At 41.0% G+C, this 17,428-nt stretch overlaps 1 protein-coding gene and 1 pseudogene across 7 annotated transcripts in view; both read left to right on the top strand.

Annotated features, from left to right (window-relative positions):
• LOC139591412 (pre-mRNA-processing factor 6 pseudogene) overlaps window positions 1-3,487 on the top strand; it is a 29,393-nt pseudogene extending 25,906 nt beyond the window's left edge.
• CDK14 (cyclin dependent kinase 14) overlaps window positions 1-17,428 on the top strand; it is a 346,858-nt gene that overhangs the window by 59,150 nt on the left and 270,280 nt on the right. Inside the window, exons 1-2 of one of the 7 annotated variants that reach the window (XM_071428971.1) lie at window positions 7,983-8,119; window positions 10,539-10,648. The exons of 2 other annotated variants lie outside the window; for them this stretch is intronic. In XM_071428971.1, coding sequence (XP_071285072.1) covers window positions 10,550-10,648 — 99 coding nt within the window. In that variant the 5' untranslated portion in view covers window positions 7,983-8,119; window positions 10,539-10,549. Of the gene's footprint in view, window positions 1-7,657; window positions 7,778-7,961; window positions 8,120-8,220; window positions 8,380-10,538; window positions 10,649-17,428 lie in introns of those variants that run through there. 4 more of the 7 variants (XM_071428973.1, XM_071428974.1, XM_071428972.1 and 1 more) reach the window with 4 other exon arrangements.

Raw genomic sequence — 17,428 nt, forward strand, 5'->3', positions numbered from 1 at the left:
CAGGTTTGGCTCTCTGGGCTGTGAGTGCCCATGGCTGGGTCAGGTTCAGCCTCTCCTCCACCAGCACCCCCAGGTCCCTCTGGGCAGGGCTGCTCTCAATCCCTTCATCCCCAGCCTGGATGGATACTGGGGGCTACCCCAGGCCAGGGGCAGCACCTTGCACTTGATCTTGTTGAACCCCATGAGATTCCCATGGGCCACTTGTCAAGCTTGTCCAGGTCCCTCTGGATGGCATCCTGTCCTTCAGGCATGTCAGCTGCACCACTCAGCTTGGTGTCATCAGCAAATTTGCAGAGGGTACACTTGATCCCTTCATCTATGTCATTAGTGAAGATATTAAATAACACTAGTCCCAATATGGACCCAAACCCAAAGCCTTTCATGTGAGTATCTCAAAGTGAAAATGAAGGGAGGCTAAACTCCAGTGCTTTCAAAGAACATGAGAATTTTGGTGCATGACATATTTAAACTTAAGCAAGAGATGAAGGTGAACTCATTGTTTTAAGTTATAATTCATTTCTCGAAAGCTTTTTTCTCCTAGCTAAAATACTGTGGATGACTTTGAAATAGGGTATCGCTGAGCTTTGTCCCTCTAGGAGATCCACTGTAGCAATATATGTAACTCAAAAATGAAACGTTTTCAGGGATTCATCCCTGGGATTTACACTGGTAGATATTAAAAGTTATTGTTATTTCTTTATAATTGTATCTAAAGAGAAACTTTGTAAAGTCTGTCTATATTATTCGTCATTGAAATTTGTGTCATGGAAATATTACTATCCTTTCCTGGTTAGTGTGGTGTTTGGTGTTTTTTGGTTGGTGTTTTTTTTTTTTTTTCCTCTATATATATTTTTTTCTTTTTTTTGGTTGGGTTTTTTTTTGGATGGTAGACATGAGTATTGCCAGCTCTGGGTGTCGTGGGTTACATTGTGGGGTGTAACCAAACTATGTATTCTACTCCCATCTACATGATTCCTGTTAGTAGTGGGTTGTTTGCAGCAGCTGCCCAGTGCACACCCAGCCCTAAGGCTGCAAGCTGGGTGTTTGATAAGGGAAAGAGGCAAACCCTTGGGAGCAGGGTAGTGTTTCTGTCTCACAAATTGACTTAGCTCTGGTTACTACATCCAGCCTAAGGGGGTCCTCTCTGCCAATGGGCCATACAGCCCCACTGGGCAGCTATAACCACCCAGGCCATCAAGGACCCCCCAAAATATTCTATGACTTACAGGATTACATCATTCCATTGTGAAATTCCCTGCTCTGGGGAGGTGCTGGGCATTCCTGCCCGAATCTGACCATGTGTAAGCTGGGAGCTTTAGGAACTTGGGACACCACCAAAGAAGCTTATCCTGGGCTACATGCTGGGGTTGGGCTGCAGAGCCACAGGTTTCACCACCCACTCTGACATCAGCCCTGCTTGTGGTGCCAGTGACCCTGTGGATGACCAACATGCTGGGGAAGAGAACTGTGGGGGACCAGAGGAAGCAGAACAAAACAGCTGATGAAGAAGATAAGGACTTGAATGACACCAATTATGATGATTTCAATGGCTACATTGGGAGCCTTTTCTCAAGTGGCCCCCATGAAAAAGGTGATGAGGAAACAGACACTATTGATGTGGCTTTGGAGAAGAGGACGGATGAAGGCAGAAAAGAGAGAAGGGAACAACAAGAAAAAGAGGAAATAGGAAAATACCATATGGAACAACCTAAAATTCAGCAGCAGTTCTCAGACTTCAAACAGAAGTTAGCAGAGGTTACTGAGGAGGAGTGGCTGAGTATTCCAGAGTTGGTGATGCCAGCAGCAAGCATCAGAGGAATCCTCGGTATGAGAAGATGACTCCTGTCCCTGACAGCTTATTTGCAAAGCATTTACAGTCAGAAAAGAATCATACTTCCATGGACCCATACTAGACACAATTTGGTGGACTGAATACTCCATATCTAGGGGGAATGAATATGCCATACCCAGGAGGAATGACACCAGGCTTGATGACACCTGGGACAGGTGAACTGGAGATGAAGAAGGTTGGGCAAGCCAGGAGCACCTTGATGGATATGAAGCTAAGCCAGGTGTCAGACTCTGTGAGTGGCCAGACTGTAGTGGATCTGAAAGGATATTTGACAGACTTGAATTCCATGATTCCCACACATGGAGGAGATATTGATGATATGAAAAAAGCCTGTTTATTCCTGAAATCTGTCCAAGAGACCAATCCTCAGCGTTCACCAGCCTGGATAGCATAAGCCCAACTGGAGGAGGTCACTGGTGAACTCCAGGTGGCTTGAAACCACATCTTGAAAGGAACAGAGATGTGCCCTAAGACTGAAGGTATTTGGTTGGAAGCGGCTCAGCTTCAGCCTGGAGATGCAGACAAGACTGTTGTGGCCCAGGCTGTCCAGCACCTTCCATGGTCTTTCTGGATTTATATCAGCATAGCAGAGCTGGAGATTGATATCTGTGCCAAGAAACGTGTCCTTGGGAAAACCCTTGAGCATGTTCCAGAATCAGTGCATTTGTGGAAAACAGATATGGAGCTGGAGCAACCGGAGGATGCCAGGGTCATGCTGAGCAGGGCTGTGGAGTGCTGTCCAGCCAGTGCTGAACCATGGCTGGCACTGGCAAGGCTGAGACATGAGAATGCTCACAAAGTCCTTAACAAAGCCCAGGGGAACATTCTGATGGATTGTCACTTCTGGATTACTGCTGCCAAACTGGAGGAAGCCAATGGACCACCCAGATGGTGAAGAAAGTCACTGACAGAGCCATCAGATCTCGGGTCTAACGGTGTGGAACTCTACAGGGAGCACTAGATACCAAATGCCAAGCAATGTGATAAAGCTGGAAGTGTGTCCACTTGCCAGGCAAGTGATGCTGAGCTGTGATTGGGATTGGGATCGAAGAAGAAGATGAAAACCAACCTGGATAAAAATGCAAACAGTTGTGTTGTTCACAGTGCTCTGGAGCATACCTGAGCTGTTTCTGCTTTTTTCTTGCAAGTTTTCCCAAGCAAGAAGAATGTGTGGCTAAAAACAGCCTACTTTGAAAAGAACCGTGGGACCAGAGAATCCTTGGAGGCTCTTTTGCAGAGAGCTGTTGCTCACTGTCCCAAAGCAGAAGTGCTGTGGCTCACGGGAGCTAAATCTAAGTGGCTGGCAGGAGATGTGCCAGCAGCCAGAAGCATCTTGGCCCTGGTTTTCCAGGGCAACCCCAACAGTGAGGACATCTGGCTGGCTGCCATGAAGCTTGAGTCAGAGAACAATGACTATGAAAGAGCAAGGAGGCAAAGGCTCACAGCAGTGCCCCCACAGCAAGGGTCTCCATGAAATCTGTAAAGTTGGAATGGGTGCTTGGGAACATTGCTGTAGCCCAGGAGCTCTGTCAGGAAACCTTGAAGCACTATGAGGAATTCCCCAAACTGTGGATTATGAAAGGACAAATTGAGGAACAAAAAGAGCTCATAGTGAAACTATGGGAGGCTTTGTAATGCAAATTGTATATGGAATCAGTCCCTAAACCCACAAAATCTTTGTCTTAAAAGCTGCAAAACTAATAGGCACTATGTTGCATTGCATATTTTGTTTCAGACAGTGACTTTTTAAGTGAATTTCCACCATACCAGATAATGCATCTGTTATAGTGCAACTGTTGGTATTGCAAAGCAAGTTTAACAGCATGTTGTACTCGGAATAACTTGTCATGCATTCCATTGTGCAATATTACCACTGCTTCACTTGCCATCTTAAGATAAAAATTATTTTCTTTGCATTCAATGAATTTATATCATTGCTGGATTGTTTTATTAAGGTCAAGTCTTCTTGTACTATAGGGATTCTAACTCAAACTCAAAAGCCTCAATTTAAGGAAGGGGGTCATATTTTATGGTTACCTGTGATACCAAGGATATGAACTGGGGTTGGACAGATGTTCCATCCAGCACTCAGTTTCTGGACACAACTTCTTAACCATCTTGTTAAATAATTTCTTAATGAAAAATTATCAGTGGCTTGTGAAGTGGCTGGCTAGATGTCTAAATGACTCTCACAAGTGAGTAAATTTTCAGAAGTGTTAATTTTTTCCTTGTATATTGAGTCTGCAGTTGTCAAGGTTTGTGTTGAGAAGCAGTGGCTCTCCTTGGCCAGGCCTTTTCTTCTATGAAGAGAAAATGGGCTCATATGGATGTATCAAACTTTTACAAATCACTGAATTTAGTTATTACGTCTTGAAGAGGAGGGAAGTATTATCTGTCTTTCTCCCTTGCTTCCTGTCTCCCATCCTCTCAGATGACTCAGTGTAGACTAATGGAAATGGGATATTACTTTCAAGTTCATTTTACTCGTCTGTAGTATGATCACACAGAACAGAAGTAACTACTGGCATTTTTTTACTATGCCATATTACTAAGTGATGGTTTGCATTTTTAGTTAATTGACCATCAGAGCTGTGACATTGTGTAATTTCTCTGGTTTAAGTGTAGCAATTTGCTATTATCTTGAAAAGCTCCAAAGATACCTCCTTATAGGTGAAGAACTGCTCCCAAGTGCTACATAGCATTTTGCAGTCTGCCCTGGGATGAAAGTGTTGGCAGGACTTAAAGTACTGATAATGTGAGACTTATACTTGCAGCTGGCTTCCAGGGAGAGTTTTAAAATCTAAATTGAACTCCATAGTTATTTGACTTTTTCAATACAATAACTAAAAAAAAAGCTAACTTTTTTTTAGATTAGTTACTCTCCCACCCCCTTGGAAGAAACCCAGTCCCATGCTGCAGGGGTCTTTGTGTGTTCATCAACTCCATTCTTAATTCTTGATAGCTTTTGCCAGGTTCCCCCAACCTTCTCTGTGGTACCACAGGCAGCAGAGCACATATTTGTGCTTGAGCTAAGTTATGTTCAACCACAATCTGCAAATGGTGTTGGGAGTAGGGCAAGGGATGGGGCTAGCAGAGGAGAAAGAGGGGGATAAGAATAGTAGGGAGTCAAGCAAAAATGCTGGGAAGCCTGCATGGATGGACAAAGACTTCCTAAGGAGATTCAAATGTGAAAAGGAATTATATAGAGAGTGGAATTGAGAACAGGTAATAGGGAAGGAATACAGATGTGTCTTCCAAGCATGCACTTACAAAAGACAAATCCCATCTGGATTTGGATCTTCTGAGGAAGGCCGAAGGCAAAGGCAACAAGACAAAGAAGGGCTTAATGCAATAATTATTTTTTTCATTTTTTTCAATAAAGTAAAAATAATTAACTTTTAATTATGGGAGGTTTGTGTGAGCTACATCTCACTGCAGAAAGGCCCTGCAGAGAGATTTCAACAAAGTAAGACCCCTTGGCAATAATCAACTGTATGAAGTTTAACAAGGGTGAGTGCCAGGTTTTGCACCTGGAGTGGGCCAATCAAGTATGGACAGACTGGAGAATGACTGGAAAGCAGCCCTGCAGGAAGGGCCATGGGGGGTCCTGGTCAATGGTGAGTTGAATATGAATGAGCCGTGCCCTGGCTGCCAGGAGGCCTAGCCATGTCCTGGGGGGCATCAGGCCCAGCATTGCCAGCAGGGCAAGAGAGGGGATTGTCCTGCTCTGCTCTGCACTGGGGCAGCCTCACCTCCAGTGCTGGGGGCAGTTCTGGGTGCCACAGTATAAGAAGGATATAAAGGTATCAGAGAATTGTCCAAAGGAGGACTGCAGAGATGGTGAATGATCATCTAGGGGGAAGCTGTATGTGGAGTGGCTGAGGTCACCTGGTCTGTTGCCAACAGACCTCTTCTCTCTGGAGAAGAGACTGAGGGGAGACCTCACTGCAGTCTAGAACTTCCTCAAAAAAGGAAGCAGAAGGTGCTGATCATTTCTCTGTGGTGACCAGTGACAGGACCCAAAAGAAGGGCATTAAGCTGTGTGGGAGGGGTTTCGGTTCGATATTAGGAGAAGGTTCTTCACCCAGAGGGTGGCTGGGCACTGGAACAGCTCCCCAGGGATCTGGCCACAGCGCCAGGCTGACAGAGTTCAAGAAGTGTTTGGACAACACTTCAGACACATGGTGTGATTCTTGGGGATAGTCCTGTGCAGGGCTAGGAGTTGGACTTCATTGATCCTGACGGGTCCTTTCCAACTCAGCATATTCTGTGATTCTATAACTTTGTAGGATGTTTGACTTGCTTTCATTCTCCCTTAGCCCAATACCTTCTTTGCTTCTGGAATGCAGTTCCCTGATTTTCTGGCTTGCCTTTTTTGCCTGTGTTTCCTCTTTCCATGGCTGTCCACCACTTTTCCCTTAACATGGTGCCTGCCTTTTAGCACATATTGGTCTTTGCTGATTCTTACTCACTACCTTTTTTTTCTTTTTCCTGAACATCCTTCTGTCCTGTTCTCCCTCAACCTCAGACAAATTTATTGTTGACAGAATAAGGTCAAGAATTGTAAACATTGTGAAAGTATTTTCTCATAATTTCAACTGGAAGCTCTTCATGTTTTCTTCTGGGCCTCACACTTGAGAGAGAGAGGAGAAGAAAATTTTGTTCAAGAGAGTGGAAGTCCTATTTTTTCAGGAGATCTGAAGCTGCCTATCTGGTTAGAAACCGAACTGACAAGTCTGGAGATGCCCCTGTGACTAAGGCTGGGAAAAGGAGAGGAAAAGAGAACAACTACTACATGAGTTTGGAATCGTCTTATAGAATTTACTTATGGCATTCAGTTTTATATGTTACTGGAGCCACTGGTGCTAGGTTTGGGTGTGAGCAAGTAAGTCAACATGTGTAAGGCTTGGTGACTATGGTGCTCAAACTCAAATGAGTTGAGTTTGAGCACACTCTACTTTCAAAGTGGAGCTCTACAGGGGAGTCCATTTCCAGTGGTTCTGTGGTGAGGGTCACTGGAGCTGCCCAGGGTGTGAGCCAGAACTGTATTTTGCCAGTTAGTTCATTGTAGCTCCTGATTACATGAAAATGAAACATATTTCAGGATGTTGAAGGTGTCATCTCAGCTGAGCTGCATGCTTCTCCTCCTGAAGGTTTCACTGATGTACACATTACTGTTCCCTGTCCTAGTATAGTCTGCCCAGTGCTCCCCCAACCCCAGGAGATTTCTGGGGAGCCAGAAGCCATCTGAAGCACAGGCCAGCAGGGGTTGCTGTAGGAGTAGGAGATGGAGAAGATGCACTGCCTCCTTTTTGGAGAAGCTCTCTCTCAGGGTTTGCCAGGGTTTGCTCCTGCTGCCCTCTTTTCCCTCCTACCACACTCAAGCTTTCTTGGGCTGAGTAGTGGATTCCCAGCACAGAGTAGGTGTCTATTGCTTACTCACAGCTTTATGTATTTTGTACAATCATAAATTAAATAGTAAGTTTCATCCTTAAAATGCTGAAACTAACTTGAGAATTCATATTTTGACTCAATAAATTTTAAATACTTTTTAATATTTATTGTTTATGTAAAAGTGGATAGTGGTATTCATAGTGCTTGTTTCCAGGAGCCCATAGATTATTTCAGTAATGTCATTTTGTCACTCTAGAATTTGCTGATATCTTTCAGGGCTGGGACAGAATTGAATTGGGAATGATTAGTTTCATCCTTTTATTGAATGTTGAGTTTTTCCCCTTAATTCCTGTGAAATCACCATTAGCTATTTTGGCTGCAATTCTGTGTTGGGTTGAGGCAGTACTACACTGTAAATCAATATCTTTTCAAAAACACTGCTGTAAATTGCCTAGATAGCATATGCATGGTTACTTTGGCTGCAATGCTGCTGCAGAGCCTGGATACTCTGCCTTTCTGGGAACTCCACAGGCAAGTCCATCATATATTTAGAAAAAAAAAATCTTTTTAGAAAGAGTATAGTATTGCTGATGAAATTTAGACAGAGAAATATTGTACCCTCGGTGCTTATCTGTACCTTTTATATTCTACTCCACTGGGATTACCCTGTCTTGAGGGATTTCTTTGTTTGCTGCTTTAGATTTCCCCCTTTCTTAGCTGTAGTACAGCCGTACCATTTCAGCTTGCTAGTGCAGAAAGATGTGGTGAATTCAGTTGCTGAATGAGCCGGGCCTGACTGCAAACACTAACATTGCTAGAGAGATGCCAAAGAGTTGCAGGTGAATCTGACCTGATCTGGGCAACAGCAAAACGGTAAGATGGGGCTTGTTTAAATCTCTGGGATTAATTGGGTGCTGGTGTTTCCTGTTTCAACCTGGAGCCTAGTTATCACATGCTTCCAACTTGAGCAGGATTCATTCTGTGCATGTCAGGGTGGGTTTTCTCGGGAATGCTTAACATCCAGGCAGAGGGAGGCAGTGGGAAGCTGGGAACGCCACATGAGACCTCTCGGCAGCCACCCTGGTGAGATTCCCCAGCAGTACTGCCTGCGGTTTGTAAATACCAGGGAAAAGGTAGGGGAAGGCTTAAAAGCCGTGCTTTTCTCGGTACAGCTTTGTATCTCTCTCTCTGGCAGCCTTATTTATAATTGTATTAAGAGGATAGTATGGGCAATTTTTTCCGATACATGCTTGGCTGAACGCCCTCTGGGATGAGTGAGTGAAGGATGTGATCAGCCACTTTTTCATCTCTGCTAACAAGTCTGTGCATCTTGCTATATCTGAATAAATGTCTGTAACAGTTACAGATTTGCTGGGTGGCAGAAGATAAAATTAAAATGATCCTTTATAGAAACATACTATTTCACGGATGTCAGAATATTTTTTTGCCTTGTTAACCTCTGTCATGATTTTATTCCTCTTGCACGCTGTCTTTATTTAATATAACAAAAAGTGAGGTAGTCTTTTTAGGTAGTCATTCGTGAATGCTTATGTAGGAGTGTGTTGACAGCGGTTTGGATCTTAGAGGAATATTTCAACATATGAAAGCTTAGAGCAGCAGCATGTTCAGGGAAAGAGGAAGAAAAGAGCAGCAGTTACCATTAGTACAAGACAGAAAGATTAAAATGTGGCCATAGTATGGAATTATTAGAATTGTTTCTGATGACTTCACTGACAGCTAGTGTGCTTCAATTGTAGATCAAGCCATAGAAAACTAATTCTCAACAGAAATCCATTGGAGCTAAACAAAAAAATAGTATTTCACCATATGTTCTACTATTTAAAGGAAATGAACTGTGGTAGTAACGGTAGAGTGATGAGAGATGGTTTTTGCTTTTACTAGTTAAGGACAGAAGCAAACGGGCTTTTTTTTCTAGAGGAGAATGCTTATCTTTATGCAGCATGTGAATTATACTCCAAGAAGAGATCAGTTGTATATCACTGTGGGATCAAATAACTAGTTTGACAGGGATTCATGTTTTCTTTTTCTGTACTTGCTAATTAAAGGGTTCTTCTTCTTTGTCACCGAATATGATTAAGGGGCAAAGATTCAGTCCTACATCAATTATTTTATGAAGGTTTCATTATTATTTTGCTCAAGTTCCTTCTTTAAAAATGCTGTATATACTGTGATGTAAGTGATGTGAGGTGGTCAGTTTCACACTTTATACAACCTTAATATACACAGTTCTTTCTCAGAAAGTAGAGATGCCGTTTGTTGTTGTTGAGAATTACCCATAATGTTTCTATTGAAAGAGTTATTTCAGTTGTATTATTCTTTAATGATTTTTGGAAGCTTTCCTTTGCTTGTATTGTCATCTCTATTAATAAATTGCAAACCATTGTTTAATGCACAGGAGTAATCCAACCACTTGTGTTTGCCCACATATTGTACAACAAATGGAAGTCCAGGCATGAGGGATTTTTTTATAGCAAATTTTAAATTGTGTTTTTCTCTTAGTGTTATCTTTTCATCTACTTATATATGTGAAATTTTTTGCTTCCATCATCCTTCTCGAAGTGTTTCTTCTCCCCAAGCCCAAAGTCATAATCTCTGTTTGCTGTGTTACTCCTGTCTCTGGGTTCTTGTGTTTTGGTTTTCTGAGCTTAAGAAAAGAATAATGTTTTGGATATATTTTATTGATAAATAATATTCCTGGTGGTAATACTTAGTAAAACACAGATCCCAAATTAACTAGCTGGAAAACTTAAAATGTGCAAAATGTGGCCAAAACTTAAGAACACAGATGGGAAAGGGAAGAAATACATAGTTTAATAGGCAGTTATTGCCAAGTGCTCTGTGAGTAGAAAGAACCTTTTGTGAATCAGTTTTGTAGTGAGGCTGGGGTCTGTTACAGCAGGAAATAAGGGATTACCTGAGGAGTGGGTGTTTGCCATACTCTCCTTAGTGACCCTGACTCCAGGAAGAAAGAAATTCGAGGAGTTGTAGCTGAGCAGGCAAAATATCATCAAAATCTCATCTAAGTGCAAGGTTGGCCAGCCATTGATGTCCTATAGCAAAAATGGTCACCTATCATTTTTTCCCTTTATTTTTGTTATTTTGCTGTGTAAATCTTAAACAAAACCAGTACCTAAAATCTCTAAAACCCACTCTGCTCCAGCAGGTTTTGACATTTTCCCCTGACACTGTTAGCATTGGTGGGCTGTTTGGAGGGCTGACCTCTGAGCAGGTTCTCTGTCTGTCTCAGGTAGGCATTTCTTTTTTCTCCCAGAGCCCTCACAGATGAGAACATGGGTAGAGCCATGGAGGGGCTGTGATTGTGCTGAAGAGCAAGGCTGCCTGGCTGCCAGCTGTGCTGGGCTCCAGCTGTGGAGGGAACAGGTGAGGGATTATTTTGTTTTTTAAGGGAAATCTTTGAACTTTTTCCACTGGGCGTTTGCCCCTGCAGATTTCAGTAGCTGCCCTGGGTGGGTCTTTGGGGTCATCAGGAGTTTGCTGGGGTGAGAGTGTGTGTGAGTATTCAGCCTGGGGCAGGTGAGAATTTGGGCTGTCTTGTTCAGCAACTTTGCTATAGATGTGAATGCAGATGTACCCCTTAAAGGTCACAGGAACTGCTGAGCAGATCCAGACAGCTCTGCTGGGGTTATTTCCCTTTGAAGTCCCAGAAAAGCAAAAATACTCAGCTGTCAGAGACTGCTGGGCATGGTTTGTAAATTGGGTTTGATAATACTAGCCTTAAAATGCTCCTGAGTGTTTCAGGTATTGCTACAATGATAATTACAGGTTACAATCCCTGTTGAAATGAATAGGAGTATCCTAGCAAATATTACCTGAAGCAACAGAGAGCCTGTGCAATATCAGTTATCCAAAACCTGTTTCTGAACTAAAGAAAATACTAGCTGGTGTTCTTAGTTTGGGAAGAAGAGGTTAATTGCTATTTTTTGAACTTGAGTTCTCTTAGGTCCATGCTGGCTTCCAGAATATTTAGGTTGGTTTTTTTTCTGCTACCAGATTAGGAAGGAGTGTACTGATCATGTTAAGAATTTGACCCTTAAGGACTTTCTTTTTCTTAATACTGTTATTAAAATGTTAATGTCAGGACAAGTTCTCCCAATAGCAACTCCATCAGTCCTTAAGTGCTCCTTCCACCCACATGGTGACTTCTGTGTTTTAGTATGGTTCAGTGAATACCTTTCTGTGGCTGCTTTTTGCTTTTGAGATAAGTGTATTGTATATTGTCAGAATCATTGATTATATGCATCTCTTTGATGTTTGGTGTATTTTTTACTGATATTTAATTCCACTCCCTAATATAAACCTACACATATTTCTGGATTTAGCAGTTTAGCAAAAAGCAAGTAGTGAAAGGGTAATTTAACATAGTACTGAATGTTGAATTCAGGGGGATGATTTTTATTATCAACTCCATAAACACATCATTTTGCCTTTGTAGAGGTAACCTCTGGGCTTTCTCTCCATTGCTGGTGATGTTGCTCTTTTGTTTATCATATCCCTGGATGGATGGGCTTCTCTGAAGTTGCTATATCAGTTCTGGACTGGCCTGCAGAGGTCATGGAAACATGCAGTTTTATCTGCTAGTTGTCTTTGTTTTGGTGTGCTAGTCAGAAATTATGTGAAAAGTGTGAGTGGAGATTTTTATTTTATTTTGCAAATATTAGTAGGATTTATTGTTGTAATTTGTGTACAATAATTCTAGAGCTGAACTTGCTATCTCATTCTGCTTACTAGTTCTGTTGCAGCTTCTGATTGAAAAATAACTTGATAAACTTAAGCTAGATGTTATATAAATGTAAAATAACCTAAGCTAATAACAAATATCGTATCAGCAAGCTTTTGATCCAGTCTGTATCATTCTATCCAGGAAATTGAATAGAATTTATGTCTGTTATATTTCAGTTTTGCTGTGTTGCTGTTTGTAATTTAATATTAAATTGTATACAACTTACCTGAAGAGGAAAATACCAAATGTTGCCAAGTGAGCAGTGGGGACGTAAAACCACTAGGAAAAGGCATAATGTCTATTTATACATTGTGAAAGCTTAGCTTCACTTAATTCATTTCTGATGCTTTTCAGTCTACAGGCTTAGAGCGTTTGAATATGTCCTTCTCCATTTTATTAAATCTTTGTGTAAGTACACAGAAAATATATTTAAACCATTAGAGAGTATGTGTAAAATAAGTTTGCCCAGACTTCCTGGTAAATAGTGGGGGTTTTAATGAACAAGTTGGTTCTGTTGTTAAATATTGGCTATGGAAATTTTATTTTAAAGTAATGCAGCAGAGTTTTCTTGAGAAGTTCTACAGTTTAATGATGGAGTGGTTGGTTTTGCTGCTGCCTAGGAAAGTGGTGGAACCAGTCCCCTAACTTTCAAGCTTTTAAGGAGTTTTCTGTGTTTCACAAAGTAGTCCAGATTCATAAAATTATATAATTATAAAATTATATAATTATAAAATGTGATTGTACTACTGGTAGGCAGCTGTGCAGGGTAAGTTATGCAAGATATCTACAATCTCACTCTCAGTTTTGTGACAATTTTGTCGTGAAAAGCTTAATGTACTGTAAGGTTGGAGGACTTCTTACACTGATGTTCTAATGATAGATGTGATTTTTGACCAATTTGATTCTCAAAATTTGTTGCTTGTTGAAAGTGATTCATGGTGAACTCACAGCTTTGGAGGTGCAAATTGCCACCAACTACAGAAGGCTTGGCTGCTTTGTGCTGTTACAGCTTACTCTTTAAAATTCATTTGAGCACAGGCATAAGTCTACTATAGCACATGTTTTGGCTTGAATACATCAAAGAAGCAGCAGTGATTTTCAGTTCTCTGTTGAAATACATAGGATTTTGGTTTTTTTTTAATAAGCATTCTCTCTAGACTGTTCATAGAATTCTCATTATAAAATTGTAGCCATCCTTCTTATGATGAGCTCTTCTCAGTATAAGCTTGCAACCTCTCCATTTTAAGTTTTATGCATCTTGGCAAGAAAAGATATACTAGAGTGTTCTTCATATTTTGAGTAACTTAATAGGCTATAATTTTCAATTATGCTCCTGACTAAATTCTGAATTGTAGGATATGGCATATTTTCCAGTCTAGCACATTATGCACTGAGAAGCAAGTTTCATTATGCTCCCCCTTACACCTTTTTGCTTTGAAAGTTATTGTGCTGCTGCAAGTCTGGCAAACCTGTGGTAGCTGCTAGAAAATTCCTTTGAGACTTTTCATTCAAGTTATATAGAATTTTATAACCAGGTCATTTGTCTGAGGGGGAAAAACCAGAAAGAACAAGTTAAAAAAAAGTCAGGTGTATATGAAATCCAAACACAGATGAGGACTTTTCATTTAATTATTTGTGAAACTGGGTTTCTCATCCTTGTCTGAACTCTCAGACTTCCATGAAAGAAAGCAATGGCAGAAAGGTCATGGATGGCTGTTAGTAAGATTTCAGGGAGACTGAGTTGGAATGTAGGTTATTCAGATCTCTGAAGATTCCTTGCACAAGAGAATAATGACAAACTTGAAGCTTTTTTCTGCCTCTACCTTTATCCTGTGCTGATTTGGTAGAGGACACTTTGTCAAATGCAGTGGTTTGGAAGATAATATGAGAGGAACAGATCTAGAAATACTCAGAGAGCTTGCCTTTCCTTGTGACTTTCATCTGCCTTGGATGCTGCATTTCTCAACCTGGAGGGTTGTTGACCTCAGGGATGAAGCAAGTAAAAGCAGGAGAGATTTCTTTCTTGGTGCTAAAAATGAAACTTTGAAATGCATTAGCAGAATGAAGCAAGCAACTCCCATTACCTAGTTTATTTGGCTTTTGCTAAAGATAGTTAAAAAGGAAAAGAAAGGAAGTAAAATGAAGAAAACAGGGAAAGGAATGAAGCAAGTAGATGTTTTTTAATGAAGGAAATGTTCTGAAGGAACAAGTGCCAAACTAATTTACCATTCTACTTTTGAATTATTTCTTGCAAAGCACTTTTAAAACATCTGCTGAAGCTAATGTGAGAGTGGCATTGATTTGTTAATGATCATGCTACATGCATGCTGCTTCATTGCGATGAAGGTTGTCATCACACCAGACAAAAGATAACTGCAAAAAAACTTTCTACCTGCAAATGTGTATATTTCACAAGGATGATTACATGACCTATCCCCTTCATCTTTTAATTTAAAAAGTGCTCTTCAGCATTTATGTGAAGAGCATATATGTGCAAGGTGTGAGTAGCTGGGCTTAAGTCATAGACTGTCAGGTACATGACCAGATCTCACCCACAGCAATGTTTTTGTTGCAGTCCCTGCTTGTAAGAGGACATTTTTTTTAGTTTCAGTCTGACGTACTTGACGATAACTGTGAAAGAATCAAGAGGCTTGCTCGAGATAGGCAAAGCAGCCTAAAAGAACTGGGTAGAACCTATTTTCAAGGCATGGAGTTGTTTACAATTTATTTTCTTAAAAACCTTACTGACAGCCTCAGAATCTAGCAAGAATAGGCATTTTGTTGTCAAGTCTCTCAAGATTTCTCACACTTGAACTTGGCAGTGGGAAGACTTACTGCATTTATGGATATGCCTTTGATAACTTCATGATCAGGGGGAGTTTTGGAGGATAGAATAAAATTATAAACCTGTAAACTCAGAAAGACATAATATACTATTCTCCCAAAGCCACTAATAATGCACTTATGGAAAGAAAACTGTAAAAACTAGCACTGGCACATGTAGCCATCTGTTGGAGCAGGAGGCTGATATGGAAAATGGATTGAAAATATTTTTTTTATCTTTATTTTTAAATCCTGTTCATATGGTTACAGAGGAGGATAGACAACAGATACAAGTGGGTAACTAAGTAAAAGAGTATAAAAACCACCTGTCACAATTTCTGGGGAGTGTTTATGTTCAGACACTTTCTCCACCGCCTTTCTCGTTACCAAGGCACCCTTGGCTCGTGCCTGGCACTGGAAGCTGCCTCTCCCACACTGATAGCCCTGCTGATCCTCAACTGTGTCCTCCTGTTTGGTTTTTTGGAGGAGTGACCCTCCTCCTTTTGGATGCAGCAAGTCTGGATCCAGGTTAATGGAAGCAGCAGCCTGGTTGCCATTTCAGGAAAGGCTTGCATGGCACATTGTGTTACATACCAGTGTGACAAATGTGAACACTGTGCAAGTAGAAGAATTTATTTGCCAGGCTTTATTGCTAACACCGTTACTGTATTTTGGGGCATCAGTACAGAAATAGAGCAAAATGCCCATTTAGATCAGCTCTGTTGAGTTTCTGTCTCTTTTCATGAGCGTTAGAGGCTGTCAGGACTTTGGTGTGACCTTTATCTAAGACCCTGTCCTTAGGTGACTCCTCCTGACGTCTCTTGTCACAGAACAGAGTTTTGCTTTGAGGACATATGTAGGCTTTTATAGACCTAAAATCTATTTAGGTCTTATCTAGACTCTCTTGAAAACTGGACCTTTTTTCTCTGCAAGGAGAGGAACATCAACTTTAAGGGATTAGAAACTCACTTTTCTGAAGCTAGGCTGTGCTATGAACAGAAAAAAAAAAATTAGAAATTCTCAGCTTCTCCTTACTACGTTGAGGGCTCCTAAAATAATTTTCAATAATTCCTAATTTCAGGACTGTGCTTGCTTCAGAAATTATGCTGATATTTAGAAGACAAGGTAGCAGAATAAATATGTTCTGTATTGCAGTTCTTGGTGTGTTGGTGGTGAAAGGAAAGAATTGTGTAATCAGTTTTAATTTCTAGTTTAAAATGTTATTTTTCTTGATGCAGGTAAAAATGTTTTCTGATTTTGATGCAACTGGGATTCCTACCCCAGGTCTGATCAGTTGGTTTTTATGTGAGAGTGACTTTTTTCTCACTTGGCAATTCAGCACAGACATTTAATCAGCTCATTGAGTTCAGTCTTTCAGACAAACACAGAGAATTAATGTCAGAGCTTTTAGTTCAAAAATTCTCCCATCTGGCACTTCAGTGACCTTTTTATATTCGCCTTCTTCCATATGACAATGACAGTTGGTTTAACATCAGCTTTGACTTTGGAAATAAAATGGCCATTTTGGGCAAGTGCCTTTGAGATGGGCTGTGGGAGGTGTATGAGTAAGTTTGTGGTAGGTACAGCAAGGAGCATACCATATCCCCAGATACCATTTCCAGTCTCTGAGCTCTGTTTCCAGTTGCATTTGCTAGCTCATAGCTAGAATTGCTAGCAATCTCTGTAGCGAATTAAAGTTAAATAAATATTACCCAAGAATATTAATTATAGTTCTGGGACCCAGAGAGAGGCCATCAGGAGAGGAAAAAAAGAGTCTTATTTTACAACCATTTTTTCCTTACATCTTCCTTCCTTTCTACCACCTCCCTATTTTTTTTTTTTTCCTCTCTTACTCAAGTTCTCTTTCAGCTTCTTTTAGCTGTGCCCATCAAGTGTTCAAACCAAGGGGCTGGTGTAGGTGATTACAGGGAGGGGTGAGTGTGTTCAAGGACCTCTTTCAAGTATGAGCCTGATTGCACTGGTAGCTCTGGTATGAGCTGGCTGGTGATGTCGTGCAGCATTACATGCTCTACTTCCCCTTTCACAATTTTATCCGCTCCCTTATCTCATCTCTTGCTCTTCATGGATCTTTTCCCGTATTGTAGAGTTCTCACCAACTGAGCTCTCTTCTCAACCTGTGCATGTTTCTGCTTGTGGGTGCAGCAGTCATTTGCTGACCCTCTGCTGGGGAGGATGGAGAGTGCTACCAGATGGACTGAGAAGAAGCAGGCAAGTCTTTTGTTTAAAATGAGAAAGAGCCTCCCTATTGCTTTGTTCTGCAAAGAGAATGAATCTGCAGATAGCTGCATTTTTATTTTGAACAAAGCTGCTTATAATACTCCAGAACATTCCCAAACTGTGTTTTATAAGTAGCAAATGTCAAATTCCAGGGATGCCAAAATCTGCAGATGACTTGTGTTCTCAATTGCCATGGTACCAAAGCATGATAAAAAATAACATGCTTATAAAAGGTAATAAAAGCTTGTATCCAGATAGGATTTTTTTCCAGTGAAAATTAATGGCAGACTTACTTTCTAAGCAATTGAGCTGTTGAACCAGTAGTCACCTAACCATATCTTTTTATACATCTCTCAGCT

This window comes from Agelaius tricolor, unplaced genomic scaffold (genome assembly GCF_023055355.1).
Source record: "Agelaius tricolor isolate 1412-34295 unplaced genomic scaffold, bAgeTri1.0.p SCAF_6, whole genome shotgun sequence".
Classification (NCBI taxonomy): Eukaryota; Metazoa; Chordata; class Aves; order Passeriformes; family Icteridae; genus Agelaius; species Agelaius tricolor.